The 20,546-nt window shown below is 41.2% G+C and overlaps 1 protein-coding gene and 1 long non-coding RNA gene across 5 annotated transcripts in view; both read right to left on the reverse strand.

The window, feature by feature from the left end:
- The window catches only part of LOC139185158 (uncharacterized), a 63,720-nt gene extending 62,011 nt beyond the window's left edge, over nucleotides 1–1,709 (reverse strand). Inside the window, exons 1-2 of the long non-coding RNA XR_011568685.1 lie at nucleotides 1,358–1,709; nucleotides 512–633 (exon numbers count right to left, since the gene is read on the reverse strand). This is a non-coding gene — a long non-coding RNA (uncharacterized lncRNA). The remainder of the gene's footprint in view (nucleotides 1–511; nucleotides 634–1,357) is intronic.
- A 6,433-nt stretch (nucleotides 1,710–8,142) lies between these two features.
- Nucleotides 8,143–19,694, reverse strand: DUT (deoxyuridine triphosphatase). Of its 4 annotated transcripts, none has more exons than XM_019968878.2 (7): nucleotides 19,557–19,694; nucleotides 18,435–18,573; nucleotides 16,269–16,360; nucleotides 14,615–14,659; nucleotides 9,417–9,491; nucleotides 9,180–9,250; nucleotides 8,143–8,268 (listed from the first exon to the last, which is right to left on the reverse strand). In XM_019968878.2, the coding sequence occupies exons 1-7, from the start codon at nucleotides 19,633–19,635 to the stop codon at nucleotides 8,212–8,214; spliced, it is 558 nt and encodes a 185-aa protein (XP_019824437.2). In that variant the 5' UTR covers nucleotides 19,636–19,694; the 3' UTR covers nucleotides 8,143–8,211. The 4 variants fall into 4 exon arrangements, with proteins under 4 accessions (XP_019824437.2, XP_019824438.2, XP_019824435.2 ...); XM_019968879.2 differs by lacking the exon at nucleotides 19,557–19,694 and adding an exon at nucleotides 19,267–19,518; XM_019968876.2 differs by lacking the exon at nucleotides 19,557–19,694 and adding an exon at nucleotides 19,107–19,257.
- Nucleotides 19,695–20,546: the final 852 nt, after the last annotated feature.

The following is a 20,546-nucleotide window of genomic DNA, read 5'->3' on the forward strand; positions in this document are numbered from 1 at the left end:
TATCTTAGCATCAACTGGCAATGGCTCCTTTCACTGTGTCTACTTTGGCCTAGAAAATGAAAGCTTTGCTTAGCACAGCTCTGAAGTCAGCTGCAATTAATGTTCAAATCCCCTAAAAGGTGTGCTTACAAAGAGAGGAAGTGGAAGTCATGTAAGAAAAAAAGACTAGTCACATCAAAATACATGTGCAGGAAGAATGAGAGAATTCACTCTGGGTGATTATGCTAATAATACAAAGGTGGAAACTGTGCCTCTTGTCCTTTTTTAGCATCCCCAAAGGGAGGAGAGGAGTCAGAGATTTGGCGGGTGGAGGTGGGGGGGAAGTAGCTGTGGCTTCTGCAGCCTCTTGCCAAAGGTCCCTGAGCAAGGGACATGGAAAAGTGGACGTGTTACCATTGGCATGTGCCATTGTCCCCAAACACATGCGAGACAATGTCAGCACTCACTTCTGGCTCTAAATTGAAAAAACACTTCCTCTGCTTCTGCCAGCACCGTTTTCCCTCCTACTCACCCCTCCAGTCTGACACAGTTTCCATTCCAAGGAGACCCAGTAATGATTCCAAGGCGACTGGGTAACATATTCCAGTGAAAGAGCTGGCGGACAGCGTGAGACAGCACGGGGATAAGTTTAGGCTGAAATGAGTTAGGGAACATTTGTAAGTTACCCTTTGAAGTTTTGTATTGCCTTATCATCAAACAGCTTCTCTCCTTTGGCGGTACATAGATTTTTCTGACTATGAAAACCTGTTTCATTTCTTGTATGATAATCAAACACAGTCTCAGTCAATGGGCACCCTTCTTTTTCCTGAATGGTATTACTGCACAAAGTATGGAATCATCCTACAATCCCCACCCTGTCAGGACTCCCACACAGCATTAGCCTCTTTCTAATATCATTTTCCCTATCATGCTCAACAATATAATGCTTATATTCCAAACATATATCTGCAGGGGATTGTATCATTATTTGCCTTTGCTCTAGTCAAGTCTCTTTTATGAGTGTCCTGTTATTTGTCCTGATCTATGCTACTATTTGTCAAAATATCATCTCTGAAATTGCCTGCTTCTCTAAGATGTCAGGAAAAAAAAATTTCATGTTCACTAAAATTAAAGTCATTATAAATCCCACAGAGGTTTTTAAATGGGGACACACTTAGGATTTTTTCCCTCAAGTATAATGCCCTTTCTAATAGAGTGGACTGAACTTGACGAAGAGTATTTTGTCAAACCCTTTCCCCTGCAGCCCTTTGCACACTAGAAAATAGTCACAAAGCGTTTTGTTTTGCTTTTTTTTTTTCATCCACTCGTACAATGTGTGGTGAGAAAGCTAAGCTTGTATTTCTTTCAGTATTCATACCTGAGTAGAAAGTTAACAGAGAAGGCAATGGCACCCCACTCCAGTACTCTTGCCTGGAAAATCCCATGGACGGAGGAGCCTGGTGGGCTGCAGTCCATGGGGTTGCGAAGAGTCGACACGACTGAGCGATTTCACTTTCACTTTCATGCATTGGAGAAGGAAATGGCAACCCACTCCAGTGTTCTTGCCTGGAGAATCCCAGGAACGGGGAAGCCTGGTGGGCTGCCGTCTATGGGGTCACACAGAGTCAGACACGACTGAAGCAACTTAGCAGCAGCAGCAGCAGCAGCAGAAAGTTAACATCATTCCTGAGTGGAGAAGGGGTGAGTCAGTGAGTGAGTCACTTAGTCATGTCCGATTCTCTGCAATCCCATGGACTATACAGTCCATGGAATTCTCCAGGCCAGAATACTGGAGTGGGTAGCCTTTCCCATCTCCAGGGGATTTTCCCAACCAAGGGATGGAACCCAGGTCTCCCGCATTGCAGGTGGATTCTTTACTAGCTGAGCCACAAGGGAAGTCCCGGAGAAATGGTGTGAGACCTTTAATCAGGAAGTGGGAGCTTAGCCCTGTAACTACTGTGGATGGTTGGTTTCATAACCCCAACACATTTCAGCCTCCTTTAGGCTCAGGCAGTTCATTTGTTATCTAACCATGTCTTAGGTCAGCTTTAAAGATTCAGCCTCAATTTTGTTTTTGCAGTTTCTCAGTGTCATCTCCATCCATCTTTCCTTTGCCAGCTTCTGTGTTCATTAGCTGGCTATTTCAGCAATGGCTTGTGAACCTCAATGTCACAGATATTAGATTAATATCAGCTCTTGAAGCTCAGCTCTGGTGATGTTACTCTTTGCCCCAAACATTTCCATGGCTGGCTATTGCTTCCCTGGTGTTTAGAAACCGCCAGAGTGAATGTGCAACCTACAACTCTAGAATACTTACGATTTTCTACATGTCCTTTACACTCCAGTCTATTTGCATTTCAGTTTTGGCATTTTATGAATATGCCTTGGGTCTCCTTTGTATTTTCAAGGCATATCACCTGCTGTGGAGATTTCTGTGTTTATCTTACTTCCCCTGCTAGACAGTAACCTTCCTGAAGATAATTGTGATCATTTATTGACAAAATATTCTTTGCTCTGGACTGTGTGAGATACTTCACATCATCAACTCTAGTTCTTATACTGTAAGGCAGATATTACTATATTTTTCAGATAGGATGATAGAGACTCAAGAGTGGTTAAATGATATCCTCAAGGTCATGTCGCTAGTCTGTAACCGCTCACGTCTAGTTGTTTCACCTATATCATCTAGAAAAACACTAAATGGAAGGAATGATGATGCTGGCACTTGTCCAGCACATAGATGCGAGGCAATTACAAGTGTGAATAAGTGATTTTATACCTTAAACATAGCCTCCTAACTTTAGATAATTGCCACCAGGTGGCAGTAGGCACCCACAGCCATACAGTGCAGACTCAAGATTCACTATATGGAATGGCAAAGCAAGAAAGGGACCCTGGAAATGATCGGATGCACTCTTTCCTATTTTATGCTAAGAAAATTGAGAACCCATAAAGTTATTTTACTTACTCAAGATCTTTTAGTTAGTTTAAGAGTGGAACTTAAACTTAGGTCTAAAATTCCCAAAGCCAGGGTTTTACCATTACACCTTGTATGTTTTTTCTTCCAAGCTTACAATTTAGTCATAATTTTCCCACTGAATATTAAAATATTCAGTAAAATATTGAAAGTAAGAAAAATTAAACAAAGCTATTTTATTATAAATTTTAAGTGTTTTTCTTAACCAAGTATCAATATAGTTTTCATGTTAAAAATATTAAAATATAGATAATGAAAAGAGGGAAAATACCGGCAATTCCAACAGCCAGAGATAATCATCATTTTGGAATATGTTCTCCCAGACATTTCTTTACTGATCTGTAAAACCCACTGGACATGAGTTTGAGCAAATTCCAGAAGACAGTGAAGGACAGGGAAGCCTGGTATGCTGCAGTCCATGGGGTCGCAGAGTCGGACACAACTGAGCAACTGAACAACAACAAAACCCATTTTTAAAAATTAGGATCAAACCATAATTACCATAATTTAGTAATTTGTTAACCTAAAATTCTCCCTGTAATCTTACTTTTGTAAATAGTTATTAGACATTTTCTTTAGGAGACGTCACAGATCTTTAAAAAGTCTCCCAACTTAACCAAGATTAGTTGCTAAATAAAGGGAGACCATTTTCAATATCCATTTTTCCTTCATGTACTTCTGGAGAAGATTCCCTTCATGAAAACAGTTTCATTTGTATTTTTCCCTTTCTCATTCTCTTTTCAGTAAGAAAAAAAGCAATGCCAAAACACTGCACATAGTCCATCTCCAATGGAGATGTGTCTTATCAGCAAAAGGCATTTTATTTTCACTTTTAAGTTGTTCCTCCCTACTCACCTCTCTTCTTAGGATGATGATATAATACTAAAGAGTATTTCTCAGCTAAAACTATCAGGTCAGTTACATAAAATGGTATATTTTACACTAAGAAGCCGAAAATAAAAGGGCTTCAAATGCCTAATTACATATGGGTCACACTATTATCTGGAGTGATTACATGCCTCTTAGAGTGGATTTTGCATGTAAAGCTTTCTCTGTATCCAGGGGTGCGCTCTGAAATCTATAAATATCACTACTAAAATTATCATTGAATTTTGGCCTGGATGATTTCTGTCCTCTGTAATTGGCATTCTTGTGACTGGTACTCTATCCCCATTACCTTATGAATATGTAGTAGAGGCTAGCAGTAAGAAAACGAAGTTGGGTGGGGGGCTTGGTACTCTTCTAACAGGGACCAATGCTGGGGTTGAAGATGCAGTGGGGAAAGGAGCAAATGAAAAATAGGATTAAGTGTGATTTGGGGGTGGTCAAAGCCAGGGGATTGGGGTAGGTAGAAGCTCTGCTGAGAACACTTTACGTGACAACTTGGACTCAGCACTCATGTAATCATGTCAATATGTCCAAGATCCATTAACCCCAAACAGAAAACTCCAGGTAGCTACATATTTCCAGCCAGGTGGGATGGAGATGGTCATGTGGCAAGAAATACTGTGTGCGGAAGGGCTCTGAGATCCAAATCTTGGGTCTTCCCCCACCTCTATTCACCATCCACCTAGGCCAGCTGTTTAAATGATTTCTTCTACAGATAGCCATCAAGGAAGTTAACTGATGGGGCATCAGATTAGCTTGTAGGAGTCTCCCTGACTATTTCTCTCCTGACACATACAGCACCAAGGACAGGAGTGGATAGTGGACATCATTAGTGAGGGAGGCAGAACTGTCAAGGGAGAGGAAAACTGCCTGGTTTCTGCCTGGAAAAAAATCGATAGAACGGTGACTGCTATTCAATTTACAGTTGATAACCAAAGTGCAGCCTTGCCTGTGAAAATGATGCTCCTCTTTGGCCATAAGTAAAAAAACTGGTGCTGTTTCTAGTGGAAAGGAAGACTTGCCCGAATAAAGTGACATACCCTGGATTTCCTTTGCTACCAACTAAATCTGCTTCCCTGTGGCTCAGCTGGTAAAGAACCTGCTGCAATGTAGGAAACCTGGGTTCGATCCCTGGGTTGGGAAGATCCCCTGGAGAAGAAAACAGTTACCCACCCTAGGATTTTGGCCTGGAGAACTGTCCATGGGGTCGCAAAGAGTTGGACAAGACTAAGCAACTTCCACTTTCACCAGCTGAATCTAGCAGACTGAAAGAAGGCAAAGCTCAAATGAGCTCAGGAACCAAGCCTTATTAACAAAGGCTCTCAGTTCTAGCAAACCAGTCCAGACCACTATTTAGGTGTTCCTATACTGTAGTTACTCACTATACTATCCACGTTTGTTTCTAAACCTTGTATTTCATAATAAAACAAAGTAAAATCATCTTAAAATATTTGAACTTTACATATATTACATAGAAAACGTCTCCAAAAATCTCAGTGCAACAGACTGTATTGTACTCTTCCATATGGCTTTTGAGTTTTTTGCTTTTCCCATGCAGTGCTTTTTTTTTTTTTTTTTTTTTTCACTTTTTTGGGGAAGTTCCACAAGTCTGCCCTATGCCACTGTTAAGGAGAAACAGACTTTTCCCTTCCTGTGTAGAGAAAAGCCTAGTTCTCTCCTACCTTGTCTTTCTTCCCTGTGAGTCTCCTTTACTACTCACAGAAAACACTTCACTTCTGGGCACCCGGTGTGTGCAGGCTTTTTCCCACACCAGGCAATTCTCTGTGACACCAGCTGGGGTGTCCTACAATTCCTCAGTTCTGACACTGTGTGTACTTGGAGATCAGCTCAGATACTATCCTAGCACCACCTGTGAGCTCTCTGAGCCCTGCTCTTCTGGGGATTTTATGAAGGCTTCATCACATGGGAATGATTCATCATTAATTCCAATTTTGGCCCTTCTCCCACAAGAGAATGGGAGGAAGGAATCGAGAGTTCTAAGCCTCTCATCATGGCCTGGCCTTTCTGGTGACCAGACCTCATTCAGGAGCCATATAGGGACTGAGTCACCCTGTTAGAACACAACACTTCTGTCATCCACAAAATTACAAGGGTTTCAGGAGCTCTGTGTCAAGAAGAGGTCAAAGACCAGTAACAACAAAAGATGTTCTTACCACCAGGGGGACAGAGGCTAATATATATATTCTCTCACAGCCACTGTCTTCTATAGGTGAAGCCCACTGATACTAACTTCAGTCCCTCAGGTCACATATGACAAGCCTAACCTGAGTCTTTAGATTCGAAAAACATCTATTATAATTCCTGGGACTTTCTCTAGGCAACTGCCCCTCATTCCTCCCATCCCAACAAATACACTTTCCCAGGTGAAAACATATCACCCACGGATATCATTCCAGGTCTCTAGAGTAGCTTCAAATGTGAGCATCTTCCTTTAAGTGTGGTACCAGATGGAAACACATTCCAAGTACAAAAAACTAGAGGAAGCTTTTCATTAACCATGCCTTCTGTTGTACATCCTCTCTACCACTTGGAAGACGGAAGACACCGCAGAGAACATGGGCTTTGAAGCCATAGGACCCATTTTAATAGTAGTCATTGTTAGCTGAAATGTCTCTGAGCCTGTTTTTCTCACCTATAAAATAGTGTTTGTATTTTTTCTATTCTCCACAAGCATGTTATGAGAAAGAAAAGAGCAGTTTGTGAGTGCTTAACAGTGGACTTAACATTAAGCTAAGATGGAATCTCTTAGCAGTCACATCAGTCTTCAACTGTTACTACGTATTGGTCAGAGTTCAGAGAACCGGACTCTAGCTAGTTTAGCAGAATTTATTTAAATTTTACTGACTTCAGAAATAATTTATACCATAACCCAGTAAACACGTGCACACATAAGTATGTAATTCAAATAATCTTCACAGAAATTACCTATCTGACCTGTTGTCCTCTGCTGTATTTCTGTTCAGTATTTTTTAACACTAGTTATGACACAGAGTTAATTTCATGACTCACTGATGAACTGTAACCCATATTTCCAAAGTAATGGAAAATACTATTGATACATTGCAGAGTATAACATGGCCTAGGGAAACACTGGAAGGACAGGGAAAACAAACTCTAACCCATGCTTCCAAAACTGGGCAGCCAAGAGTTGCCAGCTCCAGAGCATTCCGTCTGTATGACCCCCACCTACAAAATGACGGCTCCTGAGCTTCACACTAGGGCATCTGATTGACAAAGCCTAGCTGACACCCAAAGTCCTGGTGCAGAGGGGTTTGGGAAATGCAGTAATGGAAAGCACACCAAAAACTGCAATAGATGGTGTTAAACCAACTCATATGGCTGAGACAAACTTACTCAGATACTTGGATAAACCCAGTGGTCTAGGCATACCTCCTTACATCTATTTATCTGTACTAAATTGTGTATTTTCTTGGACAGCCTATTACTGCTACTTCAGTGAGGCAAATTCACAGTACTACAATTTACTTGTGTGCTTAGTCGCTTAGTCGTGTCCGACTCTGTGACCCCATGGACTGTAGCCCGCCATGCTCCTCTGTCCATGGAATTCTCCAGGCAGGAATACTGGACGAGCTTGCCATGCCCTACTCCAGGGGATCTTCCCAACCCAGGGATCGAACCCAGGTCTCCAGCATTGCAGGCAGATTCTTTACCATCTGAGCCACCAGGGAAACCCCAACAGAATGAAATTCAGAGCAATAAACCAAATGGAGATTCCCAACTCACATTTCCTTTCACAAATACACCTGTACCCAGTTAACCTGGGGTCTACCAAAAAGGAAGATTTTAAAAAAAGAAAAACAGGGAAAATTTTAAAAAATAAACCAAGGATTCTCTTCTTCCCAACTTCACAAATAATCTTAAGTTTAGAAAAACATTTTTTATATCACTGAAGGGAAGAATTAGCAATAACTTTTTACTGTTAATTCAATTTATGTAATAATTTGTATCTGTGAGAATTCAAATTTATTAAATGAAATGCATTGCTTATGATATTCAAAGCATTTTAAAAATAAGTTACTTAAGTGGTAGTATATAACAAATTAAATAATACAGATTTGGGGATAATTGATGTGCATTTAATTTAAAAAAGAAACTGCATGAGTTCACAAACAGATTTATATAACCACTTAACGCAGAAAAACACAAGGAAGTAGGTTTCTACAGGATCCCAACAGAGGTACCCTTTCCTTAAGCATAAGAAAACCAAATACTTTTAGAAGCTGAAGTGTTAAGTTTACAGAAATGCAAAACACCAAAACAGTTTAAGCAAAGTCTTTATTTTCAAGAAAAAAGTACATTCTCATTTCCTGTTCTTGGCATAAGTTTTAATTACTTCCAGTGGAACCAAAGCCTCCTGAACCCCTTTCAGTGTCATCTAAAACCTGAAAAGACATAAAGATAGTGAGCCATATAGTTAATTTTAGATCCTCTTTCAGGTCTCTCCAGCTTCTAATTTGTAAAAGTTTTATTCTTGCTATATCATTCCTTCAAAAAGGAGATTACAGAAAATTAAAATTTTTAAAATGTTCCATAAAATACTGAATAATACCAAAAAAGCTAAGGGAATAGTAGAATTTCACAGTCTATTTAAATGGTTTATTATTCAAACTAATGCTATATAATAGCCATGGAAAACATTTTAAGAAGTTCTACAACTAAGATTTTAATTTTGCTTAAAATAGGACTAGTCAAATATTCCACTACAGATGGTCTCCAACTTAGAATGGTTTGACTTGTGATTTTTTAACTTGATGATGGTGTGAAAGTGATATGCATTTGGTAAAAACTGTGCTTCAAATAATGAATTTTGACCTTTCCCTGGGTCAGTGATATGTGACGTGATCCTCTCGTGATGCGAGGCAACGGCAGCGAGCTGCAGCCGCCAGTCAGCCATGCCATCACAGGGTGAAATGCTGACACAGTTTCTGTGCTCATACAACCATCCTATTTTTCACTTTCAGTACAGTATTCAATAAATTACACGAGATATTCAACACTTTATTATAAAACAGGCTTTGCATTAGATGACTCCGTCCAACTAGGTTAATAAGTGTTCTGAGCATGTTTAAGGCAGGCTAGACTAAGCTATGATGTTCAATAGGTTAGGTGTGTGAAGTGTATTTTCGACTTAAGATTTTTCAATTTACAATGGCTGTATCAGGATGTAATCGCATTGTTAAGTTGAGAAATATCTGTATTTAGTTACCAATAGCATATTCGATCCTCAAATTTTTATTTTTCCTTCACTGAAGATGTTATCATGTATTCCCTACTCAGCTTTTATGATACTTACTTGAACTTCCTCTATTTCTGGATAAAATATCCGTTCACAAATGAGCTGTGCAATTCGATCACCCTTTTTGACTTCAAAGGAAAAAGACAAAACAATTTATTACTGATTCTTTATTGATGCATTCTCTGTATCCTGCCTCACACAGTACAATGAGAATCAGAGGAGTTAGTATGTGCTATTTAGACATATTTAATACAAAACTCATTACATTGATGTGATTAGATATATTTAACATACCTTCAAACTTCTCTTTGCCAAAATTAAACAGGACAACACCAACATTTCCTCTATAATCTTCATCTATGACACCAGCTGGAGAAAAGAAAAATGATCTTAGCTTAGTGTATGGTACTTAAGGGTATATAATTACCTCAAAATCATTCCTATGTAGCTCTAAAAGTTTTATCCTTACAATGAATATGTGAATCTTGCTCTGCTACTATGTAAAGCCTCAAAGCTAAGAAATGATATTACTAAAATGCAAATGTACTTAGTCGCTCAGTCGTGTCTTACTGTGTGACCCCATGGACTATAGCCTGCCAGGCTCCTCTGTCCATGGGGATTCTCCAGGCAAGAATACTACAATGGGTTGACATGTCCGCCTCCAGGGGATCTTCCCAACCTAGGGATTGAACCCAGGTCTCCTGCATTGCAGGTAGATTCCTTACCAAATGAGCCACCAGGGAAGCCCAAAATTCAAATAAGAATTTTGAAAGTGGTCCTAATTTTCCAACCTGTCATCCTTACAAATGGTGACCATTACCTACTCTAAATTGGGAGTAGGTGCTTAGCATCTCAGCCAAGTCATCCTTAACTACTCTCTCCCAGTGCTACTGTCTATCTGCTGCATACCTGCCAAAAGGACTAGGAGAAAATTATGATTTGGGTTTCAAAGGCTTTTCCTGGTAGCAGCTTCCCACTAATATCCAGACTGAAATATGATTGAGTCATAAATAAAAATGTCAAAAAGCCAGAAGATCTGTGGTGGAATAAGTCAATGCTGACACTGTTAAGCAGCAGTCTAGCAAATATCAGAACACTCCATTTTTATAATGAAAATGGAGCTGAACTGTTCACTTCACATTCTTCTTCTCCTTTCCATTTGAGCTACCATCCTTTCTTAAGAGCATGATCTCTCAGAAGACATTAGCACATAAGCTTAATAATGAGTGTACTTTTATACACAACTGTGTAATTAGAACCTGTTTGAGATTATAAACACAAAAGCAGCAAATTTTTGCAGGAGAGGATCTTGAGCCAGGGCCCTGCCACAGCCCAGAGAAGTACATCTACCCAACTTGCTAGCATTTATCTTTGTACCAAGAATCCAAAACCTTCCCATAAACACAAGCACAGATAATGTAGGTGCACCAGGTCTTCTCATTTACTTTTTAAAAATTAAGACAAAATTCACAAGTCAACATTTTTTTAGTGTATTCAGCACTGTGAAAACATGACCACAATCAATTTTTGAACATTTTCATTATCCCAAAAAGAAACCCCCTAGCTATTAGCAGTCACTTTCCTATCCCTATCTTTCCCCTCAATGCCTATTTCCTTTTATACATGTTAATTCTTTCCCTTCAGTTTGTAAAATGCTAGATAGGATTCATGTGAATCTAATTAAATGCAGCTCCATGTCATATCTTACATCTTATTAATACCCCACTTCTCTGGGGGAACAAAAAAACTCTTATCAAAGAAGAAAAAAAAAAGAATCAGGAATTTAGTTCAATGGGTACTAATGCTGGTTGGCTAGACTCATAGTTATTTGAAGGTCAATTGAAAAAAAAAAGTTGGTTTTATTTTTTTCTTTTTTAGAACAAGAGTAAGCATTCACTTTCAATATTCTCATATAGGGAAAAAAAGGCAAAATGAAAAAAAAAAAGTTCCACCACAGGGAAATATATGCAGAAAAGCTAACATTTTAGATTCTTCCAGTGGATTACTATAGAAGTTTAGATGAACCCCTGTGCTTTATGAATGAATTAGTAGGGCTAAGTGAAACTGAACTTAAAATACTTCTTACAAGGTTCCTGACATAAGATTTAGAGTTTGAATTACAGATAAAACACTTTTTTAAACAGTGAGAACAGTGAGTATAAAACTGGCTGAAAGTGGTTCATATCATGTCTAGACTGAAGGAAACAGTCTATTCTTTTCTGGTTCTACATCAATAAAACTTTGACCAACTCAAAGAATACTGAAGCCTGGCCTCTTTCCCCCCACTGCCAGTTGATCATTAACTTAGTCCTTGATATTTACTCAAAGAATGGATATAAAGATAGGGCCAGCTGTTTTCTATATTATCTAGATGCAGAAAGTTTCAGCTGCAGGAATGGCTCAGATCAGAGTTAAGGAAGGAACCCCTCAGCAGCAGGTCATTCCCTGCCTCCCATGCCGGAACAAATGACCACAGGAAGCTCTGGCATCTCCAAGTGGGAGTGCTCAGGCTAGCACTCATTCACCTAGAGTGCCTTAGATAAAGACCATGTGTGCTGACTTCTGAACTCACTCCTTTACTAAAAAATTTTAGAGTACCCAAACAGTACAAATACATATAAAGTAAAACCTAATAATACTTCCCAACTCTCCCCCTCAGGCAGCCACATATTTTACACATTTTTTCCACCTAAAATAGTACAGCTATCCTTTGAGAGTAACATATCTGAATCTTAGTCATTCTTTTAGATCCAAGATATGGAAATACAGCACCATGATTCCTATGTAGCTATTCTCTTACATAATCATCAGACATTCAGGTCGTTTTTACATTTTTCCTATAATAATCAAAACAGTCCTTTACATATGTCCTTGTGTATTACTGTATTGTATTCTCATCAAATAGTTTCAAAAAAAAAAAAAAAGCACTTTCCTGGGCTGAAAGGTGTGTATATTTAAAATTTTAATGGATATTGCTAGATAACTTTGCAAAGAAGGTATAGCAATTCAAATTTCTATCCATGATATTTAAGAATGCCCACTTCCAAGCTCTCTTACAATACCAAATTGAACCAATGTTTTTAATTCTGGCCAATATGATGAGTAAAAGATGGTATTTCATGGATTTATTTACATTTCCCTGATGACTAGTGAGGCTGGGCTTTTTTACCTCTATATGTTTGTTCCATATTTGCATGTCCTCTTCTATATCTTATAATCAGTTTTTTTCCCCCTTATCTGTTTGGATATTTAACTCTTCTTCATATGACTTGCAAGTATTTATTTGTTTACTTTATGGTACCTTCTACAATTCCAAAACACTCTCTTTTTTGTAAAGGCCTTGCTATACATTTGTAAAGGAGTCCTATCACACATATGCTTGGATGTCTTGAATTCCTCAAAGCCAGGTGATCTACCTAGATTGAAAGAAATTAAGTCCTTTCAAGTCAACTAGAATGTATGACAGAAAAAATGGTTCTTAATTACTCCTTTTTTAAAAGCATGAATGCCAACAGTATTTTAAAAAAACTAATAGTTCCAAGTTCATTTATTACTTGTTATTCAAAGGCAAACTGACCGTCAAAGAAAATACAAGACATTCCTTTCGTACATAAGGGACATAAACATCAAGGGTATTTCTCTTCATGAGAAAGCAGAAAGTATTTTGAAGTTATCACTGGAAAAATCATGCATTGGAACTGGCAGAGTGATTAACTGACTTCAGGCAAAAGTTTTACTGTGTCAAGACTTTGGCATGTCATTTGTTGGAAACCTTCTTTACTGAAAACTATCCACACCTACCAGATGTGAATTCTGAACGGAATCCTGCATACTCAACTTTTCCCTTTGACCCTTATTTACAGCCTGGGATTTCTAACAATATCCCTCTTCTGAAATAAAAACTGTGGCCAACTATGATAAATGTGTGCCTAGGAGACATTTTTAAGATACTCTGCATCCAAGAACACACCACAATGTGACTGTGTGAATAATACCACAGGAACCACCAGGCAAACTAACTTTCCGTTGCTTTTACATGAATTTTTTTCAGAGGATTGTTTTAAATAGAGCAAAAGTTAGTAACAAAGTCAGAAAAAGTTTCCATGTTAAAAAAAAAAATCATAGAGGACAGAAAATATGTACCAAGCAGTGTTAGTGCTTTAGATACATTATAATTCAATCCTCCCATCTTTCAGGGCAAGCACACTAATTTTCATTTTACAGATAAGGAAACTGAGGCTCAGAAAAGTTAAGCAGTAACTAGCTAGTTAGTGACAAAGTAGAGCCCAAATCCAGTTGTTCCAAAGCCCATGTTCCTTTCATAACCCTCTGAAATTTATTTTAAAATACCATCTTTTATATCCTTAAGTTATTGTCTTAAGTGACCATACTGCTGCTGCTAAGTCACTTCAGTAGTGTCCAAATCTGTGCGACCCTGTAGATGGTAGCCCACCAGGCACCCCCGTCCCTGGGATTCTCCAGGCCAGAACACTGGAGTGGGTTGCCATTTCCTTCTCCAATGCATGAAAGAGAAGTCACTCAGTCGTGTCCGACTCTTAGCGACCCCATGGGCTACAGCCCATCAGGCTCCTCCGTCCATGGGATTTTCCAGGCAAGAGTACCGCGGTGCCACTGTCTTCTCCGAGTGACCATACTAGACCTTGTAAAAATATTCTTGAAAGTCAAGCATAAATTAGCCCAGGGAATTCTCAACCCCAGAGGGCTGTCCATCTCCGTTGAGTTATATTCAGCTCCTCTTCAGTCTCTAAGAGCTATTTTTGGGCTCCTGTTTTACCCCACAGCACCACCTAGTGATAGCATGGGGAGATGGCCCAGGGACAGGCCTCAGCCAGAGGGAACAGTAAGTTAATACAGGGCAGAGCTAGGTTGGTAGACGGACAGGGCAGAGTGATCCACGGCATTTAACTGCAGTGGAAAGAACAAGGGGATTGGAATCATATGGATGGATTTCAGTTTCTAAAGAGGCAACTTGGGGCCATTTCTGAGTCAGTTTCCTAGTCTATTAAAAAGCAGCTTCATATAAAAAAGGCAGGAGGTGGAGAATTTAACATACTCACTCATCTGAGGGCTAAGAGGCCTTGTGAGAGAAGCACTAACTACAATTGCTTAAATAATGATATAAAAGCATTTCCTTTCCTTGTAATAACAAACTTCCTTCTGTGAACAGTCATTTTTGGACTAAATGCAGATTATCACTAAACCAAGGCAAAATCCTATCTGTCAGATAGTGTCTAGCTTGTGAGTGAAATAACAACATTTCACATAATGGTCATTAAAAAAGTAGACATACTCAAATAGCATTCAAAACTGTATCATAATCATCTTTTACTTAGGGACAGAAATTTCTAAAAGGCAAGATACAACAAAAATCATTTTCTTTTCTTGATAAAAACAAAATCTGTCATTTGATTACTGCAAAAACAAAATAAACACTTGTAAATATTTACAGAATAAAAATGTAAATATATTACCTCCTACATCTATGAAGTGTTTTGCTGCCAAGCCAGAACGAGGAGCTATAAAACAAACAAACAAAAATAAATTGACTATCTTAAGAAGGGCAATACTGAATAAAATTGACACAATCTAAGCATGCCACTCTCATCCCTATAACATCTGTATCTTAACCTTAGCAGACAGTTCTGAATTAAAAATGTATTTATCACATTGTATGATCAAAGTAGAAAAGTTTGGAAAAATATTGACAAGGTTTAATTCAAAACCAACTTAAACCACTCCAGCATGTCTTTAGGCAACTGAGGATAAGTGTTGAAGCTGTGGTCTGCAGGAAAGAAATGGAAAGTGAACAAGTGGTGAAAACCGTGGACAATGCTGTCCAGATGTTTGATCACAAAGGGAGGATGGAAGCTGGAAGGGACATGGGGCAGAGGAAGGGACTTTTAAGATAGGAGATCCGTTGCAGTATGGATAAGAAGGGGAGGGGCATAAACCCAACCAGAGTAGCAGAGGTTAACCTTGAACTTGGGACTCCTACTCATAATTCAGATGCCAAAAGACAAATCTGAATGAAACAAATGAACCAGAGTAAGAAGCTAAGTTATATGCCTTAACTCTTGCTGACTTGAGCAACAGGCCTACAATTAATTATCCTAATTTCTAGTATTTTATTCCAGAGTAACTTAAATCAGGCACTTTGTTGGTAAATGCTACCCCTTCCTGCCTTCACCGTTATTTCACCTCATCTCCTGATCCACCCCCCCCCCCCAATACACTAAAAATGCCGTCAGTGCAGCCAAAAAGAGTTCAAATGAGAGAGAGCTCATTTCAGTTTTCTTTTAAAGGGTCAAGTATCAGCAGTTCTCAGACTCTGGCTAACAAGATCCCCCTGGGATCACAGCTCCATTTGCTCCTTTATGTTTACTCTTAAGTCAGTCAGCAAGTAATTAGACTCTTGAAAAGAAGTTTTAAACTCTTTCTACAGTGATAACTGACTCGCTGCAGGAAAAAAAATCAAACCCGCATTTTTTGGTTTGATTTTTAGTTGGCTTGCCCTGCATTTTATCCTCTCTCCTCCCACGATGAGGCCTTTTCCTCTAGTGCACTGAAGAGCATCCCTTACCTAGCACACCTCATGGGAGGAAACCCAAGGGGGAAAGGCTAAGGGCCTGATATTCTCAGGGCTTAGAAACTTTACTTATATTGGTGATATAAGATGCCATGTGCCATTATCTTAACCCTGCATCTTTATTCTTATAAAACAAATAAACATCTTCACAAAGAAATCTGACTTCATATGCCATCTGATCCCTGAGGGGAGAATTGGTTACCACTGGAAAAACCACCAGTTAAACATCACCTATATTTTCAGTTTTTCTCACAGTGAACAGTTGTGAGAACAACCTCCTAGGCTAATGTGAGTGTCCTAAAACCTTAAGTAAGGAATCTGGGGGAGGAAGAAAAGCAAAGAGAGGCAAATGTAGCTACATAAAGGAAAGTTTTCAAGTGATTGCAACTGCCCTCGCAGCTGGCATGTCTTTATTTTAGGACACAGTCCAAGCAATATCCCTTCCCTCATTTATACACCCCAAATTTTAAACTAAGAAGAAAGAACTGATCACAAGGGAAGAGCATGACAAATAGTTATCTGTGTCTCAAGTCACTTACCCACTCTTCCATAGCACCCAGAAGGAAGGGCTATCTGAATGTCAGTTTTCACAAGCACTTTCTCCATCGGTGGTACTGTGTAATCATAGGCACTAAGAAAATAGTGAAAGATAACTGGTATTTAGATATAGTAATTCTCTAAGCATTCTTTGGTAAAAGAGGTGACAACCTGTAAACGTATTTTCCTTTGAACAAAATTGTGTTGGCAAACTGAGATAATTTTTTAGCAGGAGAGGGCTGAAAGGCAGACTTTAGAAGGTATATGATTCACTAACATGGTACAAAAAAGATAAAAGAATGAAGAAAGAAAGGCAGATAATAGCAAATAATAGCTAATATTTATTAACCCATTACTCTGTCCCAGGTACAGTTCTAACTGCTTTGTACAACTCATTTTATTCTCACAACAATCCTCTAAGCATTAGGGAAAATGTCCAGAAGGAAGGGAGAAAAATGGGTGGGGAGCAACATGAAAGGGGGGAGGGGTATGTTCAGCTGTGCTGCATCTGTTCTGCACTTGCTAGTTGATCAGGCTTACCAAGCGGTGGCTGTGAACCTCACTTGAACTTCACTGGCTGAGGGAGAGAGGTAACCACTGTGAACAGGTCCTAGAGATGGACATTACTGAGGAGCTGATCCTCTAAGGTCCACCCACATAATGCTGCTACTCTACTGCTACTGTAGCCCCCTCTTTGCTAAAAATGTAAGAGATTTTACAATAAGCAGAACTGGAAGTTACTTTGGAGCCCTTAAGTAAGACTAGTAAAATGCTGCTGTCTTTACTTCTTTCATTGGAATTTCCTCTCTTGATATAGTTAAAACGCTAATTTATTGAAGAGATGAATTATGTCCAAGTCAACATAGAAAGTCTTCTGTGTTTAACAGGAGGATGCTTATCAAGTACCCTAAATTAAGGTCTCTTCTTAGACTCACAACAGTGCCCAGCTGTGGTGTAGTCAATCTACATCACTATTTTTATTCATGAAATAAGGGACTGAATTGTACCTCATTCAGCTGCATCATTCATACCTCACTTTTTCCTTCTTTTCTCCCACTATCATCATATACTCCTTTCTCCTCTTTTCCTGTACTTACAACTTATACCAGTGGTTCTCACATTAGAATTACCTGGGATGCTTTAAAATAAATCCTAAGGCTTGGGAGTTAGTCATGTAATAAACACAGTCTCCCCTCCAGTATCACTTTTCACCTACCTTAATGGTTTGAAGAAGTGGGGACAGTACTCAAGGGGGTTAAAAAACAAACAAACAAACAGTGGATTCAGGGTCAAAAATTCTATTATGTTCAAGCCCTTGGGCAATCAAGTCATCTCTTCACAAAACCCCACATCCGTAAAAAGTAACACTCATCTACTTCAGGATTGCTATATTAAATAAAATAGCACATGGGACAGCTTTTAGGATAGGTAAAAAATGCTGTACAAAAGAGGTGGTAGTATTAACTAACATTCTTGCTTTTCATATTCAGACTTCTGGCAAGTCCTTGGGGGGAACTTAACTTACTAACCCTTAAAGCAGAAGCAACTTCCACTAATCTTTCCTGGGTATTTTATTACCTAACAACCTTGGCTCCCAGCATGGCTTTTCTTTCTACTGACCACAGTACCACTCTCAGGCCACTACTTGAAAGCCAAAGTCGGCCTTCTTCATCTCTACCTTCCACTTGGAAAGTACGCAAAAAATGTTGCAAATAAAATAACACCTGGGCGGTCGTTTATTGCTATTTACTATTCCACAATCTGCCCAAATCCGTACTGAATTTATGCTAAAGAGGAAAACTAAAATTTTCAACGTTAGAAAAAGGCAGGACTTTCGTGGTGGTCTAGTGGTTAAGACTCCAGTCTTCCACTGCAGGGGGTGCAGGTGCCATCCCGGGCTAGTGAAACAGGATCTCACGAGCCACGCTGTGGGCCCCCACTCCCCAAAAAGGCAAAAACCCTATATAATGCAAAATGCGTTTGTTTCTGCACTTTTCAATGACTGTTTCAAATTGTAGCCGCAATCGGGCATGTAAGCTAACCTGAGAGCTCTATCACTCGGAAATTGGGACTTCTCTGCGAGAAGTCCGGACGATGGGACACAAGGCGAGCCTCCTGGCCCGGGCCGGCCTTCCCCCGGGGCTCGGGCGGACAGAGTGCCCACTCACCTGTACAGGTCGTAGCCCGCGGCGCGCGCGGACCCCTTGGTGGGGGCTGTGGCGTGCTCCGAGAGCCGGGCAAAGCGGAGGCGCATATCGCCAGCCTCCGTGGCCCGGGCCCGCTTGCTGGGGGAGACGACCTGTGCCTCTTGAGAGCAGGGCATGGCAGTGTAAAACGTGGGCACAAGAGGGAGCAGGGGGAACAAGAGAGAGAGAAAGAGAGAGAGCGCGGATGAGCTCTAAACTTCCCGCCAACCTCGTCCCGCCCCCGTTCCCGTCCCCTCCCCCCCGGACCAACCCACAGTCAGTGCTGAGAAGGGAGATAGGACTCAAATTTGGGGCTGGAAATCTTTCTCAGAAGACAGATTTGGGAACGGAAAATACGGAGCCTCTTAAAGCTTTGTATACTCAGTGCCTAGATCCAAAACCAGTGGCAGCTTCTGTGGCCTTTCCCTCATCCCCAAATAGAAAACCACTCCCCTTCCCTATGAGGGGATTCGAATGGACTGGCTCCCGCGCCGCTAAGGCCGCGCGCACTCCCACTGGCCCCTCCGCCTGAAGCCCGACTACTTCCTCTGGTCCAGCCTCCCGCTCGGTGCCCGGCGCGGGGGCAAGCGGCCGGGCTCCCTGCCTCCCCCCGCCTTGGAAAGCGTGTGCTTCCAGCCTGGGCCCCGACATTACTGGAGCCGCGGCCACCTCGGCTCAGATTGCGGCCGCTGGAGAGCAGCCGGAGCGCCGGGAGCAGCACGGATCCCCGCGGGGTGGGGTCCAGGGGCGGGCCTGGCCGGGAGAGCCCCGCGGCCTCCGCCCCGGGCCGTGCGCGGCGCGCGCTGTTAATCACCGAGCGGAGCAAAGACGGAATGAAGTGGTGGCCGAGCACTGGGCGAGGGCAGAGGGAAGTCATCTGCCCGAGTTTGGGCGCAGCTTGGCGCCCCTCGTGCAGGCGCGCGCCAGCCCAATGACCTCGGAAGCAGTAACTGCCGCCGTCTGACGAGGGGCGCACGGAGGCGGCGCCTCGACAGCCCTCTGGCTGGCGGCAGGCTCTCCTGGGAAGCTGCGCGCTCGAGGTCTCGAATCTCGCGGTCCCCTGCGGCCGCCTTTAACTCACCCTCTCCCTCTCTCGACTCTCACCTTTCATCTGGCGCCGGCTCTCCGAGGTCCGGGCCCTGCGCTCGGCCGGTTTACCTGGGGCGGCGCCGCCCGCCGCCATGACTCGCCAGGTTCCAGTCTCAGGGCACCTCCCCACCCCCTGCAAAAGGAACGGAACCGCATCACGATGCCGGTGACGGCCACCTCGCTCAGTGCTGCGCCCTAGGCGATGGGCAAGGCAGCGAGTTCAATCTCCTTCCAACACAGTGCAGGATGGGATTGTTGTTTATTCTCAGAGGGGCTGGGGATACCAGAGTCTTGAGGATAGCCTGGGGACATCTCAGTTGAAATCTTAGCACTCTTGGATGACCCAGTAGGAGCACAGAGGAGAACCACTGTGGCTGTGACTCTGATTCGAACAAAGGTCCTGGGCCACGCTGGTGTAATTTACAGTGGGGATGAGTAAATAACTTTTCAGGTAATTGTAAACTGATTTTTCTAGGGTTCAGGTATCTTCACTTATGTCTGGAACTGACGGTAAAGTCTCAAATTGTAATGCATTTTGTCAAAAGAAATACAAACCTGTAGGGCAGTTAGGAAAATGACAAAAATGTTAGGGTATTGTTGGGGAAGTTTTCAGACTTCATTGCTTTGCCTTTCTTTACAATCCCCACCTTTTCAGTCTCTTAATGGCTCTTCCTCTTAAATGTTGGAATTCCTCTGGAAGAGATTATGGGTTATGCTCTATATAGTCTTCTCCCATGGCTTCAAATATCTATACTCTGAGGACTTACCAAATTTATATCTATAGCAACGTGATCTAGGACTTCTTCAATGGTCTCTAGAGCCATCATATGGCTCACTTCTGTTGCTCAGGGCCACAGTTCTAGACCCACCAGCCTTTCCTGCCTGCAAGTCTGTACACATCTTTCCTTGATTTATGCCGTTTTAAGTCTCACTCATCTGAGAAAGACTCACCCTGATAAACAACTAAAGTAGTTACCCTTTTTTCCCTTCACCACCATTCTAGCA

This window comes from Bos indicus, chromosome 10, assembly GCF_029378745.1.
Source record: "Bos indicus isolate NIAB-ARS_2022 breed Sahiwal x Tharparkar chromosome 10, NIAB-ARS_B.indTharparkar_mat_pri_1.0, whole genome shotgun sequence".
NCBI classification, from domain to species: Eukaryota; Metazoa; Chordata; class Mammalia; order Artiodactyla; family Bovidae; genus Bos; species Bos indicus.

Excerpts from the sequence above, each read along its gene's own strand:
- DUT (XM_019968878.2), bottom strand. The coding sequence starts at position 19,635 with ATGGCGGCGGGCGGCGCCGCCCCAGGTAAACCGGCCGAGCGCAGGGCC. Across the intron at positions 18,574-19,556 it reads GAGCCGGCGCCAGATGAAAG|AGGCACAGGTCGTCTCCCCC; the intron begins GTGAGAGTCGAG and ends CCTGCTCTCAAG. Across the intron at positions 8,269-9,179 it reads CAGAAATAGAGGAAGTTCAA|GTTTTAGATGACACTGAAAG; the intron begins GTAAGTATCATA and ends ATGTCTTTTCAG.